We start from the raw sequence: 21684 nt of genomic DNA on the forward strand, positions 1-21684 counted from the left end.
GCGAGAAGAGAGGCTGGTATCCACGCGTTATTACGCCTCTAGGAGGCGCAACTCGCTCGGAGGCATATGCGGGCCAAGCTTGTCCCCGTCCCTCTTTCGCTGCTAGTTTCGACGTGGTTCATGTATTTATGCATTTCCACCCACCCACTGCTCCTTGACTAGCGTCTACGCACATACACGCCTGCACGTGGACGAGGCATTGTGTACCCTGGCGATTTACATGTATTGCACCTCGATGATGTGCCGTGAAAGATGACCGAGGCAGGGCAGAAAGGGTAGATGAGAAGATAGGGAATTGCTTTTAAACTACCGACACACAGGTCCCTTCTGCGCGACTTTCTTCTCTTCCAGGGAATTATTCGACCGAGTATGAAGCTTCTTTGGACTGTCAGCGAGGGTTGGTTTATATTAACGCAGGAATGATACGTAATTACTGGTGTAGTGAGAAGTATCTGTTAGAGGATGAAGAATTGTAATCAGAACACTTCCCCGCGGTCCACTGTGAATTAATTAAAGGATACGTTGATAAATAGATGTTTCTTCAGAGAGAAGGTTAATATAATTATAACAAATTGATCCGTGGAGGACAATTAAACTAATTCATTGCAATTTAATTCATCAGTACTATGTACATACACAAGTGCATCAAATTGGACTGTGTCCACTTTTATAGGTTCATAATTATTATAATACCGGCTCTCCGGCAATAGTTAACTGTGACATAGCAGCGTGATTAGAGGAAGCTCCCAGCAAATATTTAACGCGAGAGTCGTTATCAAAATGCTGGAATAATATTCGAGTAATTTTCGAATTCCGCTGTAGCCTGTCTTTCATCGTACACGGACGGTTCCGTGGTTGCCTTTCATTATTCGACCGCCATATTTACTCATTGAATTCAATTCGGATTCACTTACGGTATGATTTACCCGGCGAAGGCGTACCTGAGGATAGTGATGGGAATTTATTGGAGACGTAGGTCGTCCCGAAAACGGGGAAGGAAAACGCAGGCAGAGAGAGGGGCACAGACAGAGACCGAGAGAAGAGCTCAGCGAAAGGGACAAAGGGCAACGAAGGGGGTGGAAAGTGAAGGTCGCGTCCTTTTCTCATATTCCATATCCCATATGGTGGCTTGTAAAAGTTACAGGGGCATCTTCTCGAAATTCAGATTTACAGCATCGCTTCGCGCCTGTTTCCTTATCTCGACAATCCCTGCAACGTGTTCCATTGCATCCGTACTTGGAAAATCAAAGTTACATGTCGATATTTATGTGCTCCATATGATTATTAAGATCATTTCATGATAATCAGTTGCACACTTCTATTAGCTTTAATACCAGGCACAGAATAGATAATTACTGCGTACCGCTTCGAAAGTTGTGCTTTCGGTACTTCAATAATATTAGAGCGTCAAGTCCGTCATATAAATCTAGGGATAAAAGGAGATTCGAATATCTCGATAGGGGTGTTCCGGAGAATAGAATATGTCCAGCAGCACGATGGTGCTCTGAATGTATAGGACGCCCCTTTATTGGAGGATGCTGAATTTTTATCCACCCCCGTCCGAATAGAGGCCACGTAGTGCCATCGAGCATGGTCGTTCTTTAAAATGTATGCCGCCCTTAAATCAAGACCACAATAATTGTGTCCACATAGTGGACACGGTTGATCGGATTTGGAATATTTGTTGCTTCCTCACCCTCTGCCTGCTGGCATTCGTCGAGTCTGCTGACTCGACGCTTTCGTATAGAAAAAGAAGAATGCAGTGCAGGGTAAGAGTGACGACGTTTGGAAGCAATAGAGCCATTGATCTTCGGGAAATGTAGGCAGTGTTAAAAAGAAATTTTTGGACACTGTGATGACCATTCCGGAATTTTTCTGTGGGATGAAAAATGTACAATCTGACACAGTCACTGACTTTTCTACTATGTTGCTTACTTTGTTATAGGAAATGACTACTATCAACTTTATCAAACGTTTTTTGTTGTTGTGTTTTTTCTTCCAAAGACGAAACGTATCTACTACAACAACGATATGATTAATTCATTTCTTCGACAGTAAATTATGGATAAAGGAGATGTAATCAGTGTCAAAATGAACAACTGTGTCGTTGCGAGCGTCAATTTACGTGCAGAGTGGATTCTGGTCGATCAACAGGGGGGCTCGGAATGCCACAGACTGAAGTGGTACCAGAGGGTGAAAGGGAGAGGGGGAGGGAGGGCACACCCCCCGCGAACTCGAACATGAATTAAAGTTTTAATTTCTCTAAATCACTGTTCGCCCTCGAGCGCTCTCCACCAGACGGTCCGTTACTTATAGCCTTTGCCCTTTTTACCGCCTTCTTTTTTCCCATTCGCCTCGATCTTACCACCGTCCAACCCTCGCCAATCGGGAGAAATCGATATGCACTTATCCGATGACTCTTGAGACCCCAGGCCCTCTTCTTTTTTTTTTCTCCTTTCAAACGTACCTCGGTAGGCATAACTGTCGGCAATCGTTCAAATTTTCCCAGCCTACATTTCCGTCCGTATCGCTCAAAAACTTTTGAAAATACTTGAACCACTTCGAATAATAATAAACGAAACTATAAAATGTTAGAAGTCACTGTGGCACTTGCAAACCTTCAATTCAAATCCCAGATAAAACGATAAAAAAATCACCGAAACTACGCAAAGGAATCGAACACATATCAATGATTGCGTTCCTCCTGAATGAGCTAAGAATTACGATCGACCCCTCGTGTGTGCGTAATGCGTATCAAGAATCGATTTCAGGCCGCTCTGGTGGCTGGATCGCGCGACACGCTACGCGCTCGATCCGCCCTTAGCGTCGTGCCCCTCGACACAGGGTGAACCCGTGGGCTGTTCATTTAAAATCATGACGCTGAGGGCGCGCAGTCACGACGGAGGCGTTAGTATTAACGTTAGGTGCCAGCAGACCGGGCCACCTACAAGAACTTCGCGCACCCCCTTACCACCGGGTGACATATTGTTTCCATTCTGCTCTCTGGCTAAAGCGCAATAAAAACCCGGCATAAATATCACCCCGTTGGCGTCCCGCAGCAACGATGCCACAGCAACGTGGCCCAGCTAGGATCGCGCAAGAACGGGGTCTACAAACACGCGGAAACGTTCTTTCGCGCGGTGGGAAACGGCGGGGACTAATTTGTCTGAGTGGCTTTTTCGACGGGTTTATACTGGGTGGTCCGTTATTGGCGGTGAACTCGGGAGCGGGGAGGTCCTTCGTGGGAAAATGATTAAAAATGCAAGAGATTTCGAAGAGGGGTCAGAAACTGAGACGAACTACGTCGAGTGTCCGAGTACTCGTGCACTGGGATAAGAACTATAGTATCTTCAAATAGCATCTGCAGAATCAGTGCTGGGGTTATGTTAGGGAGATATTATAATTCCACTTACAGCGTGACAGGTTCCTCAGGGCTCGAAGGTGAAATTGAGAGTGACATCGTGCTGGTGAGACATCGTGATGTTCCTGGTGATCGGACTCGATCGTTCACCTGTAAAAGAGAAGAATATGTTAGCAATGGTGTGAAACTTTTTATTAGATATTTTCAGAAATTTGTTTGAATACACAGTACACAAGCAACACTATTTTCTTTAAGTCTTATCTCTTTAGATTGTTTAGCACTAATTAGTCGTGATCCAGATTGAATTTTAGACGCTAGTAGTGGAGTAGGGTAAAGTAGCCGAATATGACGACCTCTCCTAATTTGAGACCCCAGCTTATCTTCGCTACAGAACTCTTGAATGTCATAGAGATGCTATTTCTTTACTAACTAACCGTGTACCTATTTGGTTTTTTGTCCGCACAGTGGCATTGTAATTAATTAAGCGTCTTGAGCAAGCACACATTTCTGAAATACGCTGCAGAAAGTTTTTGAAGTGCTTCGATTAAATTACAAATATCTCTAATGTGGCAGGTGTATAATGATTTTCACAAGTACTGTTGTATAGTGCTTGAAATGGAGTTTAAGGCTTATTAGTTGTTTATCATTAATGATGAAGACTTAACTTCGAAGCTACTTAATAGTTATCATGTTATTGTTTTCGAATATGAGACCCGTGAAATTTCAACTGATGAGAGTGAAGAAGAAATTGTTCTGAATGATGAAAGTGATTAAGAAAGGAAATTATCGTGAATCCTTCGGTAGTGGGCCCACTAAGACTGCGATAGTGAAGAAATACGATTTCACATGCCGAATTTATAAAAAAGAAAGAAAAAGTATGTTTCGGAAAAAAACAAACTGGGTCTCATATTAGGAACCTATTTTTTTTATCTGCGTATTTGAATGACTTTCGCTTTTATTTTATTATGGAGAAACCGAATCTTTGTTATAGTACTTTCCAGTAGCTTGCTAAAGAATATATATTTTACTATTAAAACGTGTATCGAATTTTAATAAAAGTGTTCTCAGTCAAGAGTTATGATGTTTTTAAGAAATGGGTCTCATATTCGGCTACTTTACCCTATAGTGTCTGACACAGTCGTTGTGCAGAGAGGTCTACTTTAAGGAGGATTATGCGCGTTATGAAACTGAAGAATACTGAAGAAACATTTGTTCATGCACCTTTCGAATTCTTTGCACGATCCTTTCTGTCGTCGATGGGGAATTGAGCAACAGGTAGAGCAGACATGTCCTCGAGGCATCATGCTTGACAGAGCATACGCGTGATTTACTTTATAAGTGACTCATAGAAAGCCCTCTTTTTCCCTCTTATCTTCGCTGCCCTACTTGAAAGCCAAACGTGAAGGAAATAATTCCTTCACTGGGCAACGGGAGCTAAGAATTTATATTCGAGGATGGTATTCTCTGATAAATTATCAATTCCACCGCAGCAAGTAGCTACTCTTAAGTTACTAAAAATTTATCTATTCTCGCATCTCCTACATCCAAAAATCTTCAAACTTGTAATAGAGATTTACAATATTTATATCGAAATCAAAAGACAATTTTGTAGTTAATTACAGGGAATATTTTTACTTTCATACCCATAAATATTCACTCACTAAGCAGTGTATAACATTACTGGGATACCTACTAATTAATTAAAGAATATTCGTCGTATACAAAATGTACGCGTCAAGGCAACGTATTTTTTTACCTTCGCCAAAACGTTTTCAGGATCCACTTAATCGAGAAATGAGTGGCGAGCATAATCGCATCGGCGCGAGCGGACAAATTCAGTCGGAATTGAGCGAGTCCCCGTCCAAAGAAATATTACGGCCATATTTTTCTACCGGTGAACGATGACTGAAGCTCTCCCGCGATTTCCAAGGGATTAATAATGGCAGTAGGACCCGTTCTACGACAATCGTAGAGAGAAACAAACGCAGCCCCGGGCAAGTGGACCAGACTCGCACCGACATCAATCTGAACGAGCGAGCGGCACCCCTAACGAGCCACCGAGTCATATAAATTTTATTGCCATTTCATAAATCCCGGACGACTGCCGCGAGTAACCGTTCCGGGGCTCTGCCAGAGATTATCAGGAACGTATAAAGTTGCAGATCGTTGCACTATTACGGCGCGACTCTGCCTCTCGGACTGTCTTTCGTCCCAAGGGGTGGCTGTGGGAGTGGGCCACGAAGAATGACGCGAAAACGGTCGAGTAGTATCACTAGTTTTCGCTGGTGATAAAGTACGCTGTAAAACGAGAGACTTATAGGTTCTGGGTTCTTTTAATCGGCCCTGATACTCTTTTTAGTATCACCCCGAGGGTCATCGCGTATAATTTGGCAGTGGCTGAATTATTGTCGATATTACTACTGAAAATGAGTGTACATGAATTGTGAAATGAGTGAGTTCCATTCCAAGATGTTTATAGATATAAATTATAGTTGCTGTCACGGTAAATAAATTGACTACTGAGATTCGTCACGACACTGCCAAATTTGTTAACTTCATCGAATTAAAAATTAGTCGAACTTGGACAAAACACCTTCCTGTAAAGTAAACTTTCCCAGAAACGAAATTTCGGAGGAAAAAATGCTACCTATATTTTCGACTGATTTTTATACAGGGAATAATTTCTTCTTCAGTTATCCCATGAATGACACGGTGTCCCGTAGTTTCGCAGCACTATCCCAGACACATTACCATACCCCATGAAAAATGCATGTATTACGGCTTTAAAATGTAAATAAAAAGAAAAATATAAAATACGATGCGCGCAGAGGGGGGGAAGCATGGAAAGGCCGGGATTATATTTATAATAAATAAGACAGTAGCGTGTACGCGAAGGAGGAAGAAGAGGCACAGTTAATTCTGTTTTATACGACAACACTTCCGATCCACGGTAAGCCGGCGACAGTCTCAAGTTCCTTCCCTCGCCTTCCTCTTCATCTTAACGCAAAGACGAACCAAAACCTGATTTACATTTCTTTCTCTCCGACGCTATAAAAATTCCGCGACGATAACTTCCTTTGTTCCAACCCTCCGCGACTCGTGAGGGCGAGCGACCCCTGCGGCTGGAAAGCCACGGGGAGTCTCCCCATAACCCCGACTAGTTTTCGGTTTACATTACATTTTTCCTTAATTAAAGGCAATGCGAATTCGGGCTTGTCGAATGCTGCCCCTTTTTAAAAGACGTTCACTTGAGCCCTTCAAGTACTATCCCATGATAGACGTTCAACAAGTTCACTGTAAATTCGATCTCTCCAAAAACTCCATGCCCATATAATGCGGCTCGAAAATTTTCAACCAGTTCCCTCAACAAAGATTCCCAACCCTCTTCGCAAATTCGTCACCTCAGAAAACACGAGCCCGATGTATCCGCAGGATGACAGTCACGCCTAGCCAATGATCGTTCATTCAGCCGTCGAAAACCCCGACGCAAGACAGAGAGGGGCGGCGAGAGAGAGAAGGGGGACAAGACAGGATCGAAATGTAATTAAGAGAGCAAATAATCCGAGCCGAACAAACTCCATGAAATGGATCAAAGAACTCGCGAGAGCGAGGGTGGGACGGGACGCGAGTTTGCGAGGGGGGGGGGGGAAGGGGAGGGACATGCAGCGATAGAGGCGCGTCGCTGAAAGGTAGCCGAGCTACGACTGGCTTCACCCTGTCGTCGTGCTGTCTAGCCCGAAGGAGTAGGGCAACGAGGGGCCTCGGCAAAGACCCTCGATAAATATTTCCGTCAAGTGACCGGGGTTGGAATTCAAAGAGAGCCGAAAGGTGGAATCGAGAGCGAAACGAGTCCATCCTCTCTTCAAGCGGCAGTTCAGGGGATGGCCGACGAGGAAGGATGAGGACGGAGGTAGCCTGCCAGCCAGTGTATTTGCGTTGCGTTACGTAGTTGCGCGTTTAATCAGCCGTATACCCGGAAAGGGCGCGTGTGAGAGGGAAGAAGGAAAAGAGGAGCCTGGCCTCAACTTCCGGACACCAAAGGAGGACGGGGCTGTACGGCCACCTTTTGTCCAACCAAAGAGGGCATACTCTCTGTATACTGCTGGACTCTGTCATCCGCATCCTCCTACGACTGCCTGCACGAAACGGATTGTCCTGCTTTCCTCGAGCCGTCTTTTGTGCAGCTTCTTTCGTCCCCGATGCTTGGAGTAGTGTAGGTTAAGGGGCAACTTTGCAAATTCGGTGTAACCAGGGAGCTCATTATGGGACATTAAATACGGTATGCTTGGAGGCTTAGTGTACAGTGTGGGCAAGTAGAAACTTTAATCAGGATTCTCTAAAATTTGGTACTTCCTGGTCAACACTGATCCGGACTTGAAACTTTAATCTACTGGATTGCTAGAGGCAGTGTAACGTTGGATAATTAATTAAGTTCAATCAAGAGAAATCGAGTACCTTCTTCTTGTGGCTTGTTGGGTTGAATTTTTTAATAGATTCGTAGAAGCCCCTCCTCCGTGGCTCGTTCGTACAAGAAAGTGCGAGAGGAAAGGAAGCAAGGGAAAACAGAAGAGATGGCGCCTACGAGACGTCGATGGCGTGACAGATTGCCTCCAGTATTTTCCACCACATATATCATCGGCATCCGCCAGCCCTTAGTTCTAGTTCAATGCCCACCACCGTCGTCTCCCTTAATTGGCACCACCTACACCAATCTACCTGCGCTGTCGTTCAGAAAATCCCCTGCCTCGGTTAGTTACGACAGATTATGTTTCGAGGAATGATCCCCTCCAATTCGAGCAACGCGGAAGATCGTCACATCAGAGGCGCGGAGACAGCTTGATAATCTGACGTTAAAAAGTACTAACGCTAGAAGTAATCGAATTGGTCGTAATTGAAGCTAGACCGTCGTTAATTATCTGCACGCCCACGAGATTGGATTCCAGGATTAAACGAAGGTGGCGAGGGTAATGCGACGGCGGTAATATATCGATAACAAACCGAAGGGTCAGTGACAAACTGCAAACCGCACTTTCATCGTCAGGGATACGATTAGGGAAAAATTCGTCCTGTTTTAATGGGCAGTGAAAATTAAATACCGCGGTGTCCACCCCTTAGGTCCAGCCACCTAATAATTCATACGAGGAATGCAAAAAGGGCGAGCCCTTTTTCCCTGCCTGTCCCCGTCCGCGCCGCGAGAGAGGAGGAAGGAGCGAGAAATCCAAGGGGGTAGAAAAATACGAGCTCGTGTTTATCTTGAGATTTGTAGCCGCCCTGTACCCGATATTTATTGGCCCCTTCCAGGGACCGGCGGCACCGCCGTCTGACGGACCGTTAAATTTTATTATGTTTTTTCCACCGTTCCCGAAATAACGCGTCACCGGTTATGGCTGGGAACGCCGTCGTAAAGATAAATCCCGATCGTTCGCGGATCATCGTTTCCTCGCGGAAACGCACGTCTGAGCGCGAGTACGTTTCGGGATCTTCAAATCCTACCCCTTAAAAATAGGTTAATCGCGTGTAGTGCTAAGTATACACGAGGTTTCGGAAGCACGCTTGTCAAGGTAATCAGAGCGCCAGATTCTCGAGGACTTAATTTTGGAAATTTAAACATTGATATTTAGAAACTAACAGTCAGTGGCTCCTCACCAGATCGAGGGGTCTAAGAGTCTAGGCAAGCCCCAAGAAGCTCTAAGAAGAAAAGAAAACTGGATTTTATTAATTAAATAAATGTTTATAATCACCTAGTGAATTTTATTGAAATAGCATTAAAAATATTTTTATTCGTTAAACTCGGCTCTCCCCAAGATTAAATCCTGAGTGCGCCACTGCTAACAGTTACTGATTGCACACAGAACGTAAGATTTAGTCATAATAATGGAAATTATGGGAAAATTCTAGACCCAAATCTTGACAGCTGTAATGTAGTTGCCATAGATATGCTACAGCTCGGGAAACTTTGTTACACGCGTGTAGTTTGGACCAAGCCTGAAAGTGAATGAACGTATGCATGACACGATCACAAGGATTCCGCGGGTTCATAGTACAGCAGAGAGTGAAACGAAGATTTACAAGTCTAGGAGCGGAGTGTCAACGATAACCCGCGTCTTACCCCAACGAATTCATAAAGAAGGATCTCGGGGACGCATGGGTATCCTCAGAAGCAAGGGTACACGGAGCAGCCTAACTGCCTGCCGAGGTCATATTTAGGATTAAGGAGACGGCGGTTGCAGCCTCTTCAGGACGATAGTTGCGAGCGCAGTGGAGACGCCCCGCTAAACCGGGCAGCCCATTATCTTAACAAATCTAATCTCGCGGTGGGTGTTTATAAATGTCTTGTTTTCCAGCGAAACACCGTCACAGACCGAGGGGGAGAGCGCTTCTAACCACATTTCGGCTCGGTTCCCTCATTAACGGAAGTGGGTGGCGGGGAACGAGGCACATACTCGTGAAAGCGCGCATTGACGATGCTTTGGCAAGATTTTTGGGGAAACTCAAGTGTGCACTGTTGCGTCTGCAAGTGTTAAATTTAAGGATAAGAGATTTCGAATTCCTGTTACAGTGGAAAGGATTGAAGCGATCTTCAAGAACCTATGAGTACTTTCTACGAAGACATATTTTGTGTTATGAATGCTTGCAGACTACGCGAATTGTTCCTAATCTTGAAGAGGAATTAAAGTTGCTGCAATATTTAAAGAACCAACGAAGTTATGAAAATTGACAGAATTCCTCTGACGACAAGGAAGAGTAGACTTATTTCTTCGTTAGGACGCTGATCAGCAGTCTGTCGAGGAATTCGGTTAAATTCAAGCGGTTAGGATGCCCCGAGTAGTTGAGATAGTGTGCACGCGCGAATACAGATAAACGCAACGAGAGCGATGAACACAACCATGGCATTCGAGGTGGGATGGGTGTCCCTGTTATTATAGGACGGAGAGTACAGCTCGCCGCAAAACTAGAGGCCCTAATCCCTTAAGAACAATAATAAGAATCCTCTCTCTGTCGCTCCTGGAATCAGTGTTAAAATTGCCGAGGCGTGTGGAGGACAAAGACGGGGTGGGACGTTACGGACTTAATTCAAGGTCTCGTAGGAAGCCTGCGCGTCGTAATCTCCTATTTGACTACCCCTCGAGATCCTTCAAGACCATCCGCTTAAACCTTCGTTCACGCTTTCTTTCAACCCTTCTTACATTGCATCTTACGACGGTTTTCATAATTCAAGCGCCACTAGGGAATAACTAACGATGGACGATTGCTGGGGTTTTTGTTCCAGGTAATGGTGTACTTGAATAAAAGTAATGTTTGGTGAATGGAAGAGCGAAGGCGCGTGGATGAATAAAAATCTCGTGAACGTGATAAGTAGTCACTGAGAGAACGAAGTAAATTGAAAATTGTGTCAGAACTTTATAAATTAAACTCCCTTGAAATCTGTATACCCTTAACTCACTGCAAATATATAAACCTGGTCTAATGCCTCTCTCTTACTTTTTTTTAAAACACTAGTACGTGCTTCATTTTGTTCATAGCGCCAATAAGAAAGGTCTGCCAAATGATGTACCTCTACTACTGAAAAGCTATCGATACGACGTCCCTCATTCCCGACGTTCTTATTAATTTTCGTTATCAAGTTTTGCAAGTAGCCTCGTACTTTTTCTCAGCATTAACAATGCAAAAGGATTAGGTAGACTTTCTGGTGGAACGAAGGGCTTTTGCTTTAAATTTTCATTCGACTCTCGTACAAGGAGGTTACACGTCGGGGACTTGTTTCATCCTTGGAGCCAGGACTGAGACTCTTCTTCGTCCTCGTCCTGGGCGTAATTTGCAAACAAAGTGCCGGAGCAAGGTCTAGTGTGCGAGGCTGTAGCGGCTGTACAATATATGCACACACATAGACGTTATGTATGGCGTGTATTCAAAAGCATTATGCAAACGTTCCTCTTCTATCCGATGAGCCCATCTTAATGGCTGTCATGTGACCGCGAACGATATCGTATTTTCATGCTAACGTAGTAATCGTAGAAAAACATGTACTACCTTTCAAATATAATAGAGACAAACTCTTGTTACAGCGCTAGATTTTGTTAGTCCTTTTCCACTTTACATAAAATTATATTGTCAAGCAATATTACTTAGTCTTGATTCCTCTTATTTCGAATTTGAGTAATAAATTGTAGAAGTGAGCAACCTTTATCATATAACTATCTTGTCTATTAATACGAATTTGAGGAATTAAATTCTATTCGAATTGATTCGGTTACAGAGGAAATGTAAATTAATTTGCCTACCAACGAAAACACTAATCAACGGGCCCGACACGAAGGATTTTAATTTGAAGAGGATTTACCGATTTTTATCCCGTAATCTGCTTCCAATTTGAATAGCAGAGCGTCTAACAGGGAATTAGGTGCGTCGCGTGTATACACACCTAACGAGCCCCGAGCAGCCTCGACGGACGGAGAAGAAAGAGTCCTTCTATCGGATAATAAAAAACCTGTCACGTAGCGACGGGTCCGCCGAGGACCACAGACTGAAACCTGGAGGGTGGCAAGGAAGAAGGAAAAGAATACTAATTCATTATTCAATCTGGGTCGAGTGATTAGCATGCGCCGCTACCAGGCGTCTTCGTCCTCGACTCCTTCTAAATAATGTAAGACGTATACCACCGCAAGAACGTGGTGGTGCAGGCATCGTCGCGAAGAATTCCCACCCACACCCTCCTGCAATTTTGCCCTGTTTCAAGTTCACATTTAAATAATTATGCGCGGCGCTCCTGCGGCGTTCATGGGAATAGTACCTACTTCTGCGCCAAAGAGAAGTAGGAATTAAAAATTGAACGCTACCTAGGTACGCGTGTGTTTTCTCAACGGCGGTAATAAAACATTGCTGGACACGTAGTTAATGTGTTGCGAAATGGGAATTTTCTAATTGCACCATCCAAATCTAAAAATAGGGAACGAATGAGAATACTTTATGAAAACTGCTGATGCAAAATAATTGCAGCGATGTTGAAAAAGAACAGGAAAAAGTATAGAGTTCGAGCTACGATAGAGTTCAGACACTGCACTTTTGCGCCCCATTCTGTGCAGGATAATTGTAACAGATACAACGGAACGTTGATCAAGATTACTCGAATCGCATTTTCGCAAGTTGCCCGGCGAACATTCCGCTTTCCACTCGGGGGCAAATAAAAAGGGCAACGCACCAGAAGTTCGCAATGTCTGCCGGCATTAAATCAACCTTCGTCAACGGAAAAAATCTCGCGAAGCTGAATAGCGAGAGGGGGCGTAGCCGCGCGGCCAGAGATAAAGCATTTTTAATACAATTAAGCGGGAATCTCCACGGTATCCGTTCCTCCTTCTTCATCCCCCTCGCCTGGCAGCGTCACCCGGGGCCACGGTGGTCTCGGTTCGAGATCTGGATGTAAGAAGGGTTGTACTCAGCTTGCCTCCGGGGCATGTTAATGCACTCCAGGATCTTAGCACTTACACTCCAACACGCCCGTCCTCGTCCTCGTCCTTCCACTGCCTGCTTTTCCATCCCCAGCCATTTTCTCTTTCTCTTAAACTACCCCCGACCAAGTCTCCGCCGCCTCCAGAGGGCTTTCACGGACGACGCCTTAAATCCGGATCTCTGCCCTCTTCCCCGCCCCTCCTCCAGCCCGATTCTTATTCAGCCACCTTCTCAGCCGCCCCCGCCTGAATCCGACGGCGTTGGTGCCGCGATTTTCCTCGCTGGAACGCCCAGGAATCAGGTTTTCAAAATGTACGGCTTCTGCGGCGAGGAGACCAGCGAAGCACGATCGAGAGGGTAGCTGTGCAGCTTGGGAATTTTGTGTGGGCTCCTGCGGCTTCTGTACGGCGATGGTTTTAGTCTCTACTGCACGTCGATGCGATATTAACAGCAGTTTCTACGTGCAAGTGATTATGCCGGTAAATTAATCATCTCGAATATCTCTAGAAATTGAAACCAAAGAGCTTCGGTCACGTGGACTTTAACATCTGATCTGAAGCCAATCGCCTAACCTTCGATACTTTTAAAAATCAATGAATTTCTCCTCTGCTGACAGATCGATACCACACTCCCTCTCATCTAAAAATTCCATCAACCATCTATTCCCAATCGCCCCAATCACCCTCTAATAAACACGCCACGCGTGGAGGCAATCGTTCACTGTCCCTTTAAGTGTCTAAAGCAAAATCGGATCTGGTTCCCCCCGCGCGAGCTCTCCTGCCAGCGATCCGGTGGAAATTCGAGGGGTGGAAAGAATCGAAGGAGCCCGGTAGATCGACGAGGGACGGCGGTTGCTCGCGGAAAGAAATCTTAATTAACGGGGCCATTGTTTCAGCCGTGGAAACGTGGACGAGAGGCGACAGCCAAGAGGATCGTCAGCGCGGCTTACCAGCCAGAGAGGGGCCGCGGGGGTGGTCGTTTCGTTCGTGGCCAAGGGTGGAAAGGAAAAAAAGGGCCGGTTTTTTTCAAGGACGATGGGCACACCGGCCACACCGACCACCGACGGGCGCCGCGCACAAGGGCACACAAAGCCCTTGACGGATGGGTAGCCACCAGTGCTGTGCCGCAACCCTCACGGTTACGAGTGACCACCTGTTGAGGGTCCTGCACGCACCTGTCTACGCACACACGGCTCGTTCTACTAGCTCCCCCACGAGCCTCGTCAACGTGGATGATATTTCCATCCGTGATGACCGAAGAAACGGCCCGGAATAACGAGTGTCGACGCGCTGTGTCCATCGCGCGTGAAGTCGTTTGGAAGAACAGCGAGCCAACAGGTACCACTGCCGCGGGATGGCTAGCCGTTGTATGGTGGCTGTCGTAATTGAGGTACTAATTAAACAGGCCGCGGAGGAAATTGTTGTGCCCCGGGAAAGGGATTTGGATATTCAACGTCTAATGGTGAATTTTTCAATGGTGTAGTAATGTTCCTTGACGTACAGAAATTTTCGGTGAATTCGCGTGGAATGGAAGCAGTTGGTGAAATAAATGAAGGCGGTTGTAAGGAGGAAAGACGACGGGGAGCAACTGGAGAAACTGAGGCTACTAATAGAGGAACTGGTGCAAGTATAGGCTAGGGTCTAAATATGGGCGGCAAAGCTAAAGACGATTTCAGCGACGTTGAAATTCATCAGAGGGGACACCAGATGACGAGGATGCGAGTTGCATGTTTTGCGAAGGACTTTTCTCTGAAGACACAGAGGGAGAACTTTTGGTGAAGTGTTTTCAGTGTTATATGTGGGCACGCAATGCCTGTGCAGGCGTTGAAAAGGATATACACATCTGTGACTATTGTAAATAGCCCAACAGCATCTGCGTTTAAGTTCATTAGCATTCTGGACATGTTTTAAAGAAATTCAATCTGAAAATATACATTTATCACTGTTCGTTTAGATTATTCTAATACTAGCCCATATTTAGACCACACTTTCAAAAACGAAGGTTGCTACTGTTATTTTAAATACAACATTTGAAATAAACATTACTTTTCTTCAGCTTATTTTAACTCCATATCATAAAGTAAACATGTTTAACATATAGACTCAAGTGTCGCTTCATAAAAACCTTCAACAGGTGCAGCAAAAATCTAAACACATAATAATGGCGTATTGAAAATATAAACCCAATGAACCCATTAATGTCGAAATTCTGTCGTCATTAAAAAAAGAATTGCAATGTGTCTGAGCTGAGTATGGCACTTTTCAAACACTGTGCGTTAATAGGTTAATTAGTACCCAGAAAACTCTCAAGATTCTAATTGTTACATGTATCAGAACTCAGTGAATTGTAATCAGAATGATTCACGCGAACGTTTACTCAGTCCAGTGATTAATCGTAGCAGAAGTCCCCGTCGCACTGGGAAGAGTGGCCGCGTGAGCGCAGCTCGAAACGGTCGGTGAACGCTTCGAACGTGGTGGAAAAGTGCTCTGTCGTTTTTACCGGTCGAGTGCTCGTCAATCCGTAGATCGAGGGCGGTTTTGTTTTATCCCCTGTCCCAGTTCCTCCCATCCCTCGAGCTGCTGGCTGGAACCGCAACCGGAGGACGACGGGAACGCTTTATTTCCACCCCCGTCGCGATCATTCCATTTGTTTCGCAGTCGGCATCGCATGGCTCGCGGCGACGAGCTTTCTCTCTTACCTTCTCTCTGTTTACCATCTCCCCCGTGCCCCCCACGCTGCTCCGATGTTCTCTGTCCACCGCCCACCCCCGCAGCACGTTCGACCGTTGGACGAATCGAGCGCCCAGCGTTATCTCGACATATCCACAGGTACGCTTAATACGTCCCGCCGACGTATTTATTCACCCAAACGCTCTTCCACTTTGATGAATGACGCGCACCGTCGCGCGTCTGTTTGTACGTTGCCGGGCATATTTGCGACCAGCCTCGATGAAGTTGCAGCGATTCGAAAATCTGCATGTTATGAACCTCTGAGCTGTGGTCGCCACGGTAAGATGTGAATTGGAGCAATTTTTGGGGACTTTCGATTTTAATTGTCAAACTGATGCAATATTGAAGCTTTTAATTCTTGTTTGATAGAGGAAATTTTGATTTTGGCAGACGGAATATTGGAAATAATGGGACTTAGGACTTTGCTGCCCTCGGGAAAGTGCAACCACTTCGATAATAAAATTGTTTCCGACATTATTTTACTATAAAGAAATTCTCATTTTGTAAAGGACAGCTTAGGAAATAGAGTGATAATAATGAAGTTGGAATTTCGACCGTAAAATTTTTTTAAAAAAATTTAAAACATGATTTCAGCGCACAGTTTTAATTCAATTAAATTTGATTGACCGAAATTGTGCGCCGAAATCATGTTTTAAATCTTTTAAATAAAGTGATAATATTTAACATGGGATTATTTATGGTAACGAATGTCAAGTGCCACGTCGATGCGGATCATTTGCGCATAATTCTCCGCAAAACGTTGAAGCGACTTGGAAATACTGTCACCAAGATCGATGCTTATTAGTAATCCAAGACCGTCTTAGCCATTACGCATTAAGATTCCGAGATAACCCCCGACATGCTATTTCCAACCCTCTATCCACGTTTCACCTTCTCCCTGGCAATCCTTCGTCATCGGTCTGAACCGCCTTGTCGTCACGTAAGATTGAACATTACGCTCGTCGCTGGTGTAGGCACGTCTTCAAATTGCTTTGGATCGCGTCACCTGTTCGAATCTCTCCCTGATTCTATCGTTCTCGACTAGGACCACGTTACCTCCTTACAAATTTGTATTCACTCGTAACTAAAAAACACCACTCTAATACATACAGACGTATCTTCCTTAATGCTTCCTATTTTTGCAAGAGGAATTACATTCCCCAATATTTAGAAAAAAAAACAAAACAAATAAAATCATAGTAGTAAGAAGTAGCCACGCAATAAATGTGTACCTGAAACCTAAAACGTAAATCCCGCCAAAGCAGATATCCCTTCGTGCACGTCACAGAAGACGTTCCTCACAAACCCGACTAACAAAAGCATTGTGACAACTCGATTCACCTCGAAACCCACACTATACTTTCTCACAGATGACACTTGACGTATCCTTTACTCGGGTACGTGGCGAACAATCACCCAGGTCCATGTCAATCAATCTTTAAACAATCGATCAACGTCCGATTGCGATTCAATCGGCCCCCCCTGTCGTCGGCGACGCTCGATTTCGTCAAAGTGGTCAAAGCGGCATGAAGGAGGGGTCCGGGGCCTGTCAGCGACGGTAACGGTCGGTTGCATCGAAAGGCAATCGACGAAGAAAGTGGCACGAGTGGGCCACCGGTCGCCCGGCCGAGCTTTTTTCCAACTTCGCCGTGCCCACGGTGGAAGAGATCGCCGTTTAAGTGGCGGCTCGCTAATGATAGTCCAACCCTTCGAGGACTCCGCTGGCTGGCCTCTCGAAGTCAGCCTGCATCTGATGGTAACTTCAATCCGTTAATTGGTGTACAACTTTTTTACCCGTGCTTCTTCCCTTCCTTTCGCCCCTCCCCCCTCCTCCTCCTCCTCCTCTTCTCTCACTCTCTACATGCTCCCCTCCCTCTCTTCCTCTCTCGTTCTTTTTCTCTCTCGGTACAAGAGAAAGGAAAATTTTTATTAAATTAGCAGGGCGACAGGCGACGTCGCTCGGTGGCTTCACAGAAAAAATATCCCTCTGGTCTGCGATCTCTCCAAGCTCCTCTATATTTTCACCCCCGCCCCTCGGCCGCCGCCCGCCTCACCCCGCCCACCCTCTCTACCTCGTTCTCGACATTCGTGCCTGAAAGAACTTCGAAAACTCGTTTAATCGCACGGCGAGTAATTTTTTAAGCCTTCTCGACCGCTCGCCGGCCAGCACGCGGCAAACGCGACATTCCTCCGCGTGCCGCGGCCAGTGGATTCTCTTTGAGCGTGGAAAGTACACGAGCACTTCGAGGGGCCATTCGCCATTCGTGTCCACGCAAATGCGAGATGAAGTTAACGGCCGTTTCGAGAGATTTAAATATTAATCGAGCCAGCGACGATCAGCCGAAGATCAAACGTGTCGGCCTCTGCTTGGCGTTTGAAAGCCGCGCGCGTGGAAAAATCAGAGATCCGGAGAATGTATCTGTTTGCAAAAGGAAGATCGAAAATATACACTTGCTGTTTACACGGGCGTCTGTGAATTAAAAATTCAATGCCATTTGGACCCTTTTCTGCTGTTTTTTAAGAGTAGATTCGTCGCCCTTGGGGGTGATTTGAACTACTGGTATCGAGAAAGCCTACAAATTTAATTACTTCCCTATATTATTTCTTTAAACGAACTAGCATACTTAGAGTATGATGCGGTAAAATTGACTTACAACCACCCCCCTTCCTCTTGTTCTTCCGAATGAATTCTTCTGCAGTATTTTATTCTTACACAGAAGCGTGTAATGAAGGCAAGAGAATTCATTGAAGCGTAAAAACTCAGACACTTTCGGGACTTCACCAGTCACGACTTATTATTGTTATCGATTTTCACCCAACGAAATGATTGCTTAGCAATTCTAACGAAAACAATCGGCGGTAAAGAGGGACAGAAGCGACGCGTATCCGAATCGATTAAAGAAGGAAGTGGATATCACCGGCGGTATTCAAATCGATTACACCGGCGGGCAATGTAAAAATTATGCAAATGCCGTTTACAAGTGAATGGGACCCTCGCGACGAGCAAGGTTACAATTAAGCAGCAGCCAATTCAATATCGTGGTCCATTCGACGGAATATTCAACGGGCCGGTATTAAACGAGTCGACTGGCTCGTTTATGCAAAGGCGAATCGATATTATCGTTAATCTGAGCTGGCTATTGTTGCGCGTAACGCGATACATCAGCAGCATTTACATATTTTCCAGCCCCGTGGATATTGCAAATATTGTCCGTTACTGGCACGTATCTGCCAGATATTAACGCAATCAAAATCGACATACCTGCTCATAGAAGGATGGAGATTTCTAAGTAGCTACGCAAACAAAATATCCCCTAACGTTAAACTCGATCATAGAAAATTACATTTCCAGGGAATACCGACGTGTTGGATCACAGACACGGATACATGGAGCAGACTTTGCTCCCATACTTAAAGCATCGATGGGATTACCGGTGGGTGATGAGTTTAACAGAAGGGATAGACGAGATGAGAGATCTCCTCTATCCCTCCACCTTCACCTTTCCGTTCTACCCGTCGTCTTCTTCCCTTTTCGATCTCGCTTTTCCTGTCTCTTCCACCCCACGGGGAGGAGTGATCTGCGACGTACAGTCAAGGAGCTATGTTAATGTTGGGTCCTCCTCCCTCAGCCTTCATTTTCATCGTTATTTTCATCAATATTCAAGAAAATTAATAACCACCATCGAAGGACGATGTGAAGTTACTTCTAACTTCCTTTAAATCAGACACAGTCCCTTAGAAGTAACGAAACGAACGAGAATGTGTAGCGAATAGCAATTCCCTTTGGTTGGTACCTGCAATCTTAGTAATTCGACGTACTAAATCTTTCGGACTGCGACGAGACATGGAGGGACAAGGTCCTCTGGAACGGCTGTTAGAACGTTACGCCATATTACGTGCCTCTTGCTCCTCGTGGCAGCCTTCATCTACATATGTTCTCGTCAGCTGCGCTTTGTTTCCGGGATAAGAGGTCATTACGAATGCAAAACCGTCCATTCATATTCAAAATTTTATATCTCGCCCGCGTTCCAGCGACGGGGCTAATTTATTCGGATTCGATCCGCGCCGCGACAAATCCAACGACTCTTTCTCCTCTCTCCCGCCCTTTCGAAGCACCCCCTCGCCCTTACTTCCCCTCCCGGTTCTACATCGTCTTCAACCTCGAAGCTATTATTAATGCCTCCTTTTTTTATTGCTTATCCCACTCTGACTTTCAGATCAATCGTTACGACCGGAGGAATTGATGCCAGCTGACGTGTTCGACCAATTCCGAGGGTTCTCGTCTGTACACTCCAGTCAATGAAGTTCCCTACGACTTGGCCGTTCACCGAAAACAGAACATTACCGTTCGATACACGAATAGACTCTTAAAGAACGGGTTGCAGACCATTTTCACTTTAAACACCAGACACAGAAAATAGTTTACAACCCCTGAATAAAGAAAGTCACGAAAAATTGAATTTCAATCGAATACGGTGCACACTGCTCAAAGATATCGCTGAACTGAAGTCTTAAGGTTTACTACACCATAGAGAATATTTCCCAGAATTAATTTAGCCACGAAACCCCATCTCTAGCCGAAACTGCAGCACCCTGGGGCGTCGCCTGAGAAAAATCAGCCAGTGTCCACATCTGGTAAGACAGACACCAGCGAAATGGGTATTTTATACGGCAGGATGTATGCATAATGCATGCACACAGTCCTAACTCGTTCTTTCGACACTGGAAACCAGATCCTGGCCTCTGCACCTCGTACTCCTCCCCCGCTTCTCTTTAACTCGCTTTACCTCTCGTCGAAGAGATAATCATATTAACCGGGCTATAACTTGTCTATGCATAAGCATAATACCGTGGCGTGGCCCTGGGATCCTGGCCAGGATACGGGGTATATTTTACGCGCACAACCCCGCAGGACCAGGCCAGACACACTCTCTCTCTAGCCGTCGCTGGGCCGTTCAAGCCCGGGCACCAGGCAGAAGGGCGAAACCGGGGAGAAGTTGCAACGTACAACGTTAATCAGCCTAATTGAATTAAGCACGCGCGACTGTTGTAATTATGACTATTTATAATGATTCCACAGCGCGTATCTACCCCACGATTCGTCTTTCTCGCGCCACCGCGCCACCGAGGAATATTAGTTTACACGCGCGTACAACGCTCGCGTTTAACGCTTCCAGCCACTGCCACGAGCCACCCTACGCTTTGCCATCGAGAGGGACGAAGCGATTGGCCGTCCTCGTCGGGATATCTCAACTGGGGCTTTTGATTTTCATGAGCTCTGGTAACTACAGGATATGATTCATATCGCGCGATGCAGCCATCAGAGGTCCGTTTATAAAGGAATTATTTTCTGATTATCTAAGTGGCACTCCCAACAATATTCTACGTTACTATTACAGGGGACACCTAAGATTGCAGCGTAAAATATTATACGATCACTCCAAATAATCACCAATAATCACCTCCTAATGTAATTAGTTGACAATGACTGGCGACGGTTAATCGCAGCCGAGTATGGGCTGGGCACCAATCTGTGCAGAATTCAACAGATAAAAGATAACCAAAGGCACGAGAAGAATCCCCCGGCGTTTTTCGGGCAAACAGCGTAACCTACTTATCTAATTCGCCCCCTCTTGGGCCGCAAAGACGTCCCGAGTAAACGTGGCGTGATAATGAAAGCGGGTGTTTAGCCAGGATTTCCGGCCGAGTCGTTCTCTTTGCGCCTTTCACCACTTTTCGCCTCCCTGTATTTGTGTCCTCCGCCCCGTCCTCCCCCATTCTTCCATCCCCCGTCCCGCCTCCAGCCACGCATACAGCAGCGGCGTGCATCAGGAGTCGTACTTCATTAAGTCAGTAACACTTCTTCCAGCCGCGTTACTCATCCCTTTCGCGGCGCGGGCCTCTATGAGAGAGCAGGATCGAGAGGGAGTAAGATTAATTGCATTCCGCCAAGAGAGGAGGCGTATTTTAAACGAAACCGCCGGTGCTCGCGCGGAAACGCCGAGGCGGTTGAAAGGAACGAAACGAGGATGAAGGAGGAGGAAGAGCAGCGGCGGCAGGGGGTGGAGGGAGGCGACAAGCCCCGAAGAGGAAAGACGAGATGGAGCCGTGAGCAGAGCGAGATTCCTGCCGCCGATGGAAGAAGAG

At 45.7% G+C, this 21684-nt stretch overlaps 1 protein-coding gene across 12 annotated transcripts in view; it reads right to left on the bottom strand.

Moving 5' to 3' along the window:
• Positions 1-21684, bottom strand: part of LOC143372918 (uncharacterized) — a 315074-nt gene that overhangs the window by 40212 nt on the left and 253178 nt on the right. For all 12 annotated transcript variants that reach the window (XM_076819559.1, XM_076819556.1, XM_076819560.1 and 9 more), the window contains exon 5: positions 3414-3511. In XM_076819559.1, coding sequence (XP_076675674.1) covers positions 3414-3511 — 98 coding nt within the window. The remainder of the gene's footprint in view (positions 1-3413; positions 3512-21684) is intronic.

Source organism: Andrena cerasifolii, chromosome 9 (assembly GCF_050908995.1).
Source record: "Andrena cerasifolii isolate SP2316 chromosome 9, iyAndCera1_principal, whole genome shotgun sequence".
Classification (NCBI taxonomy): Eukaryota; Metazoa; Arthropoda; class Insecta; order Hymenoptera; family Andrenidae; genus Andrena; species Andrena cerasifolii.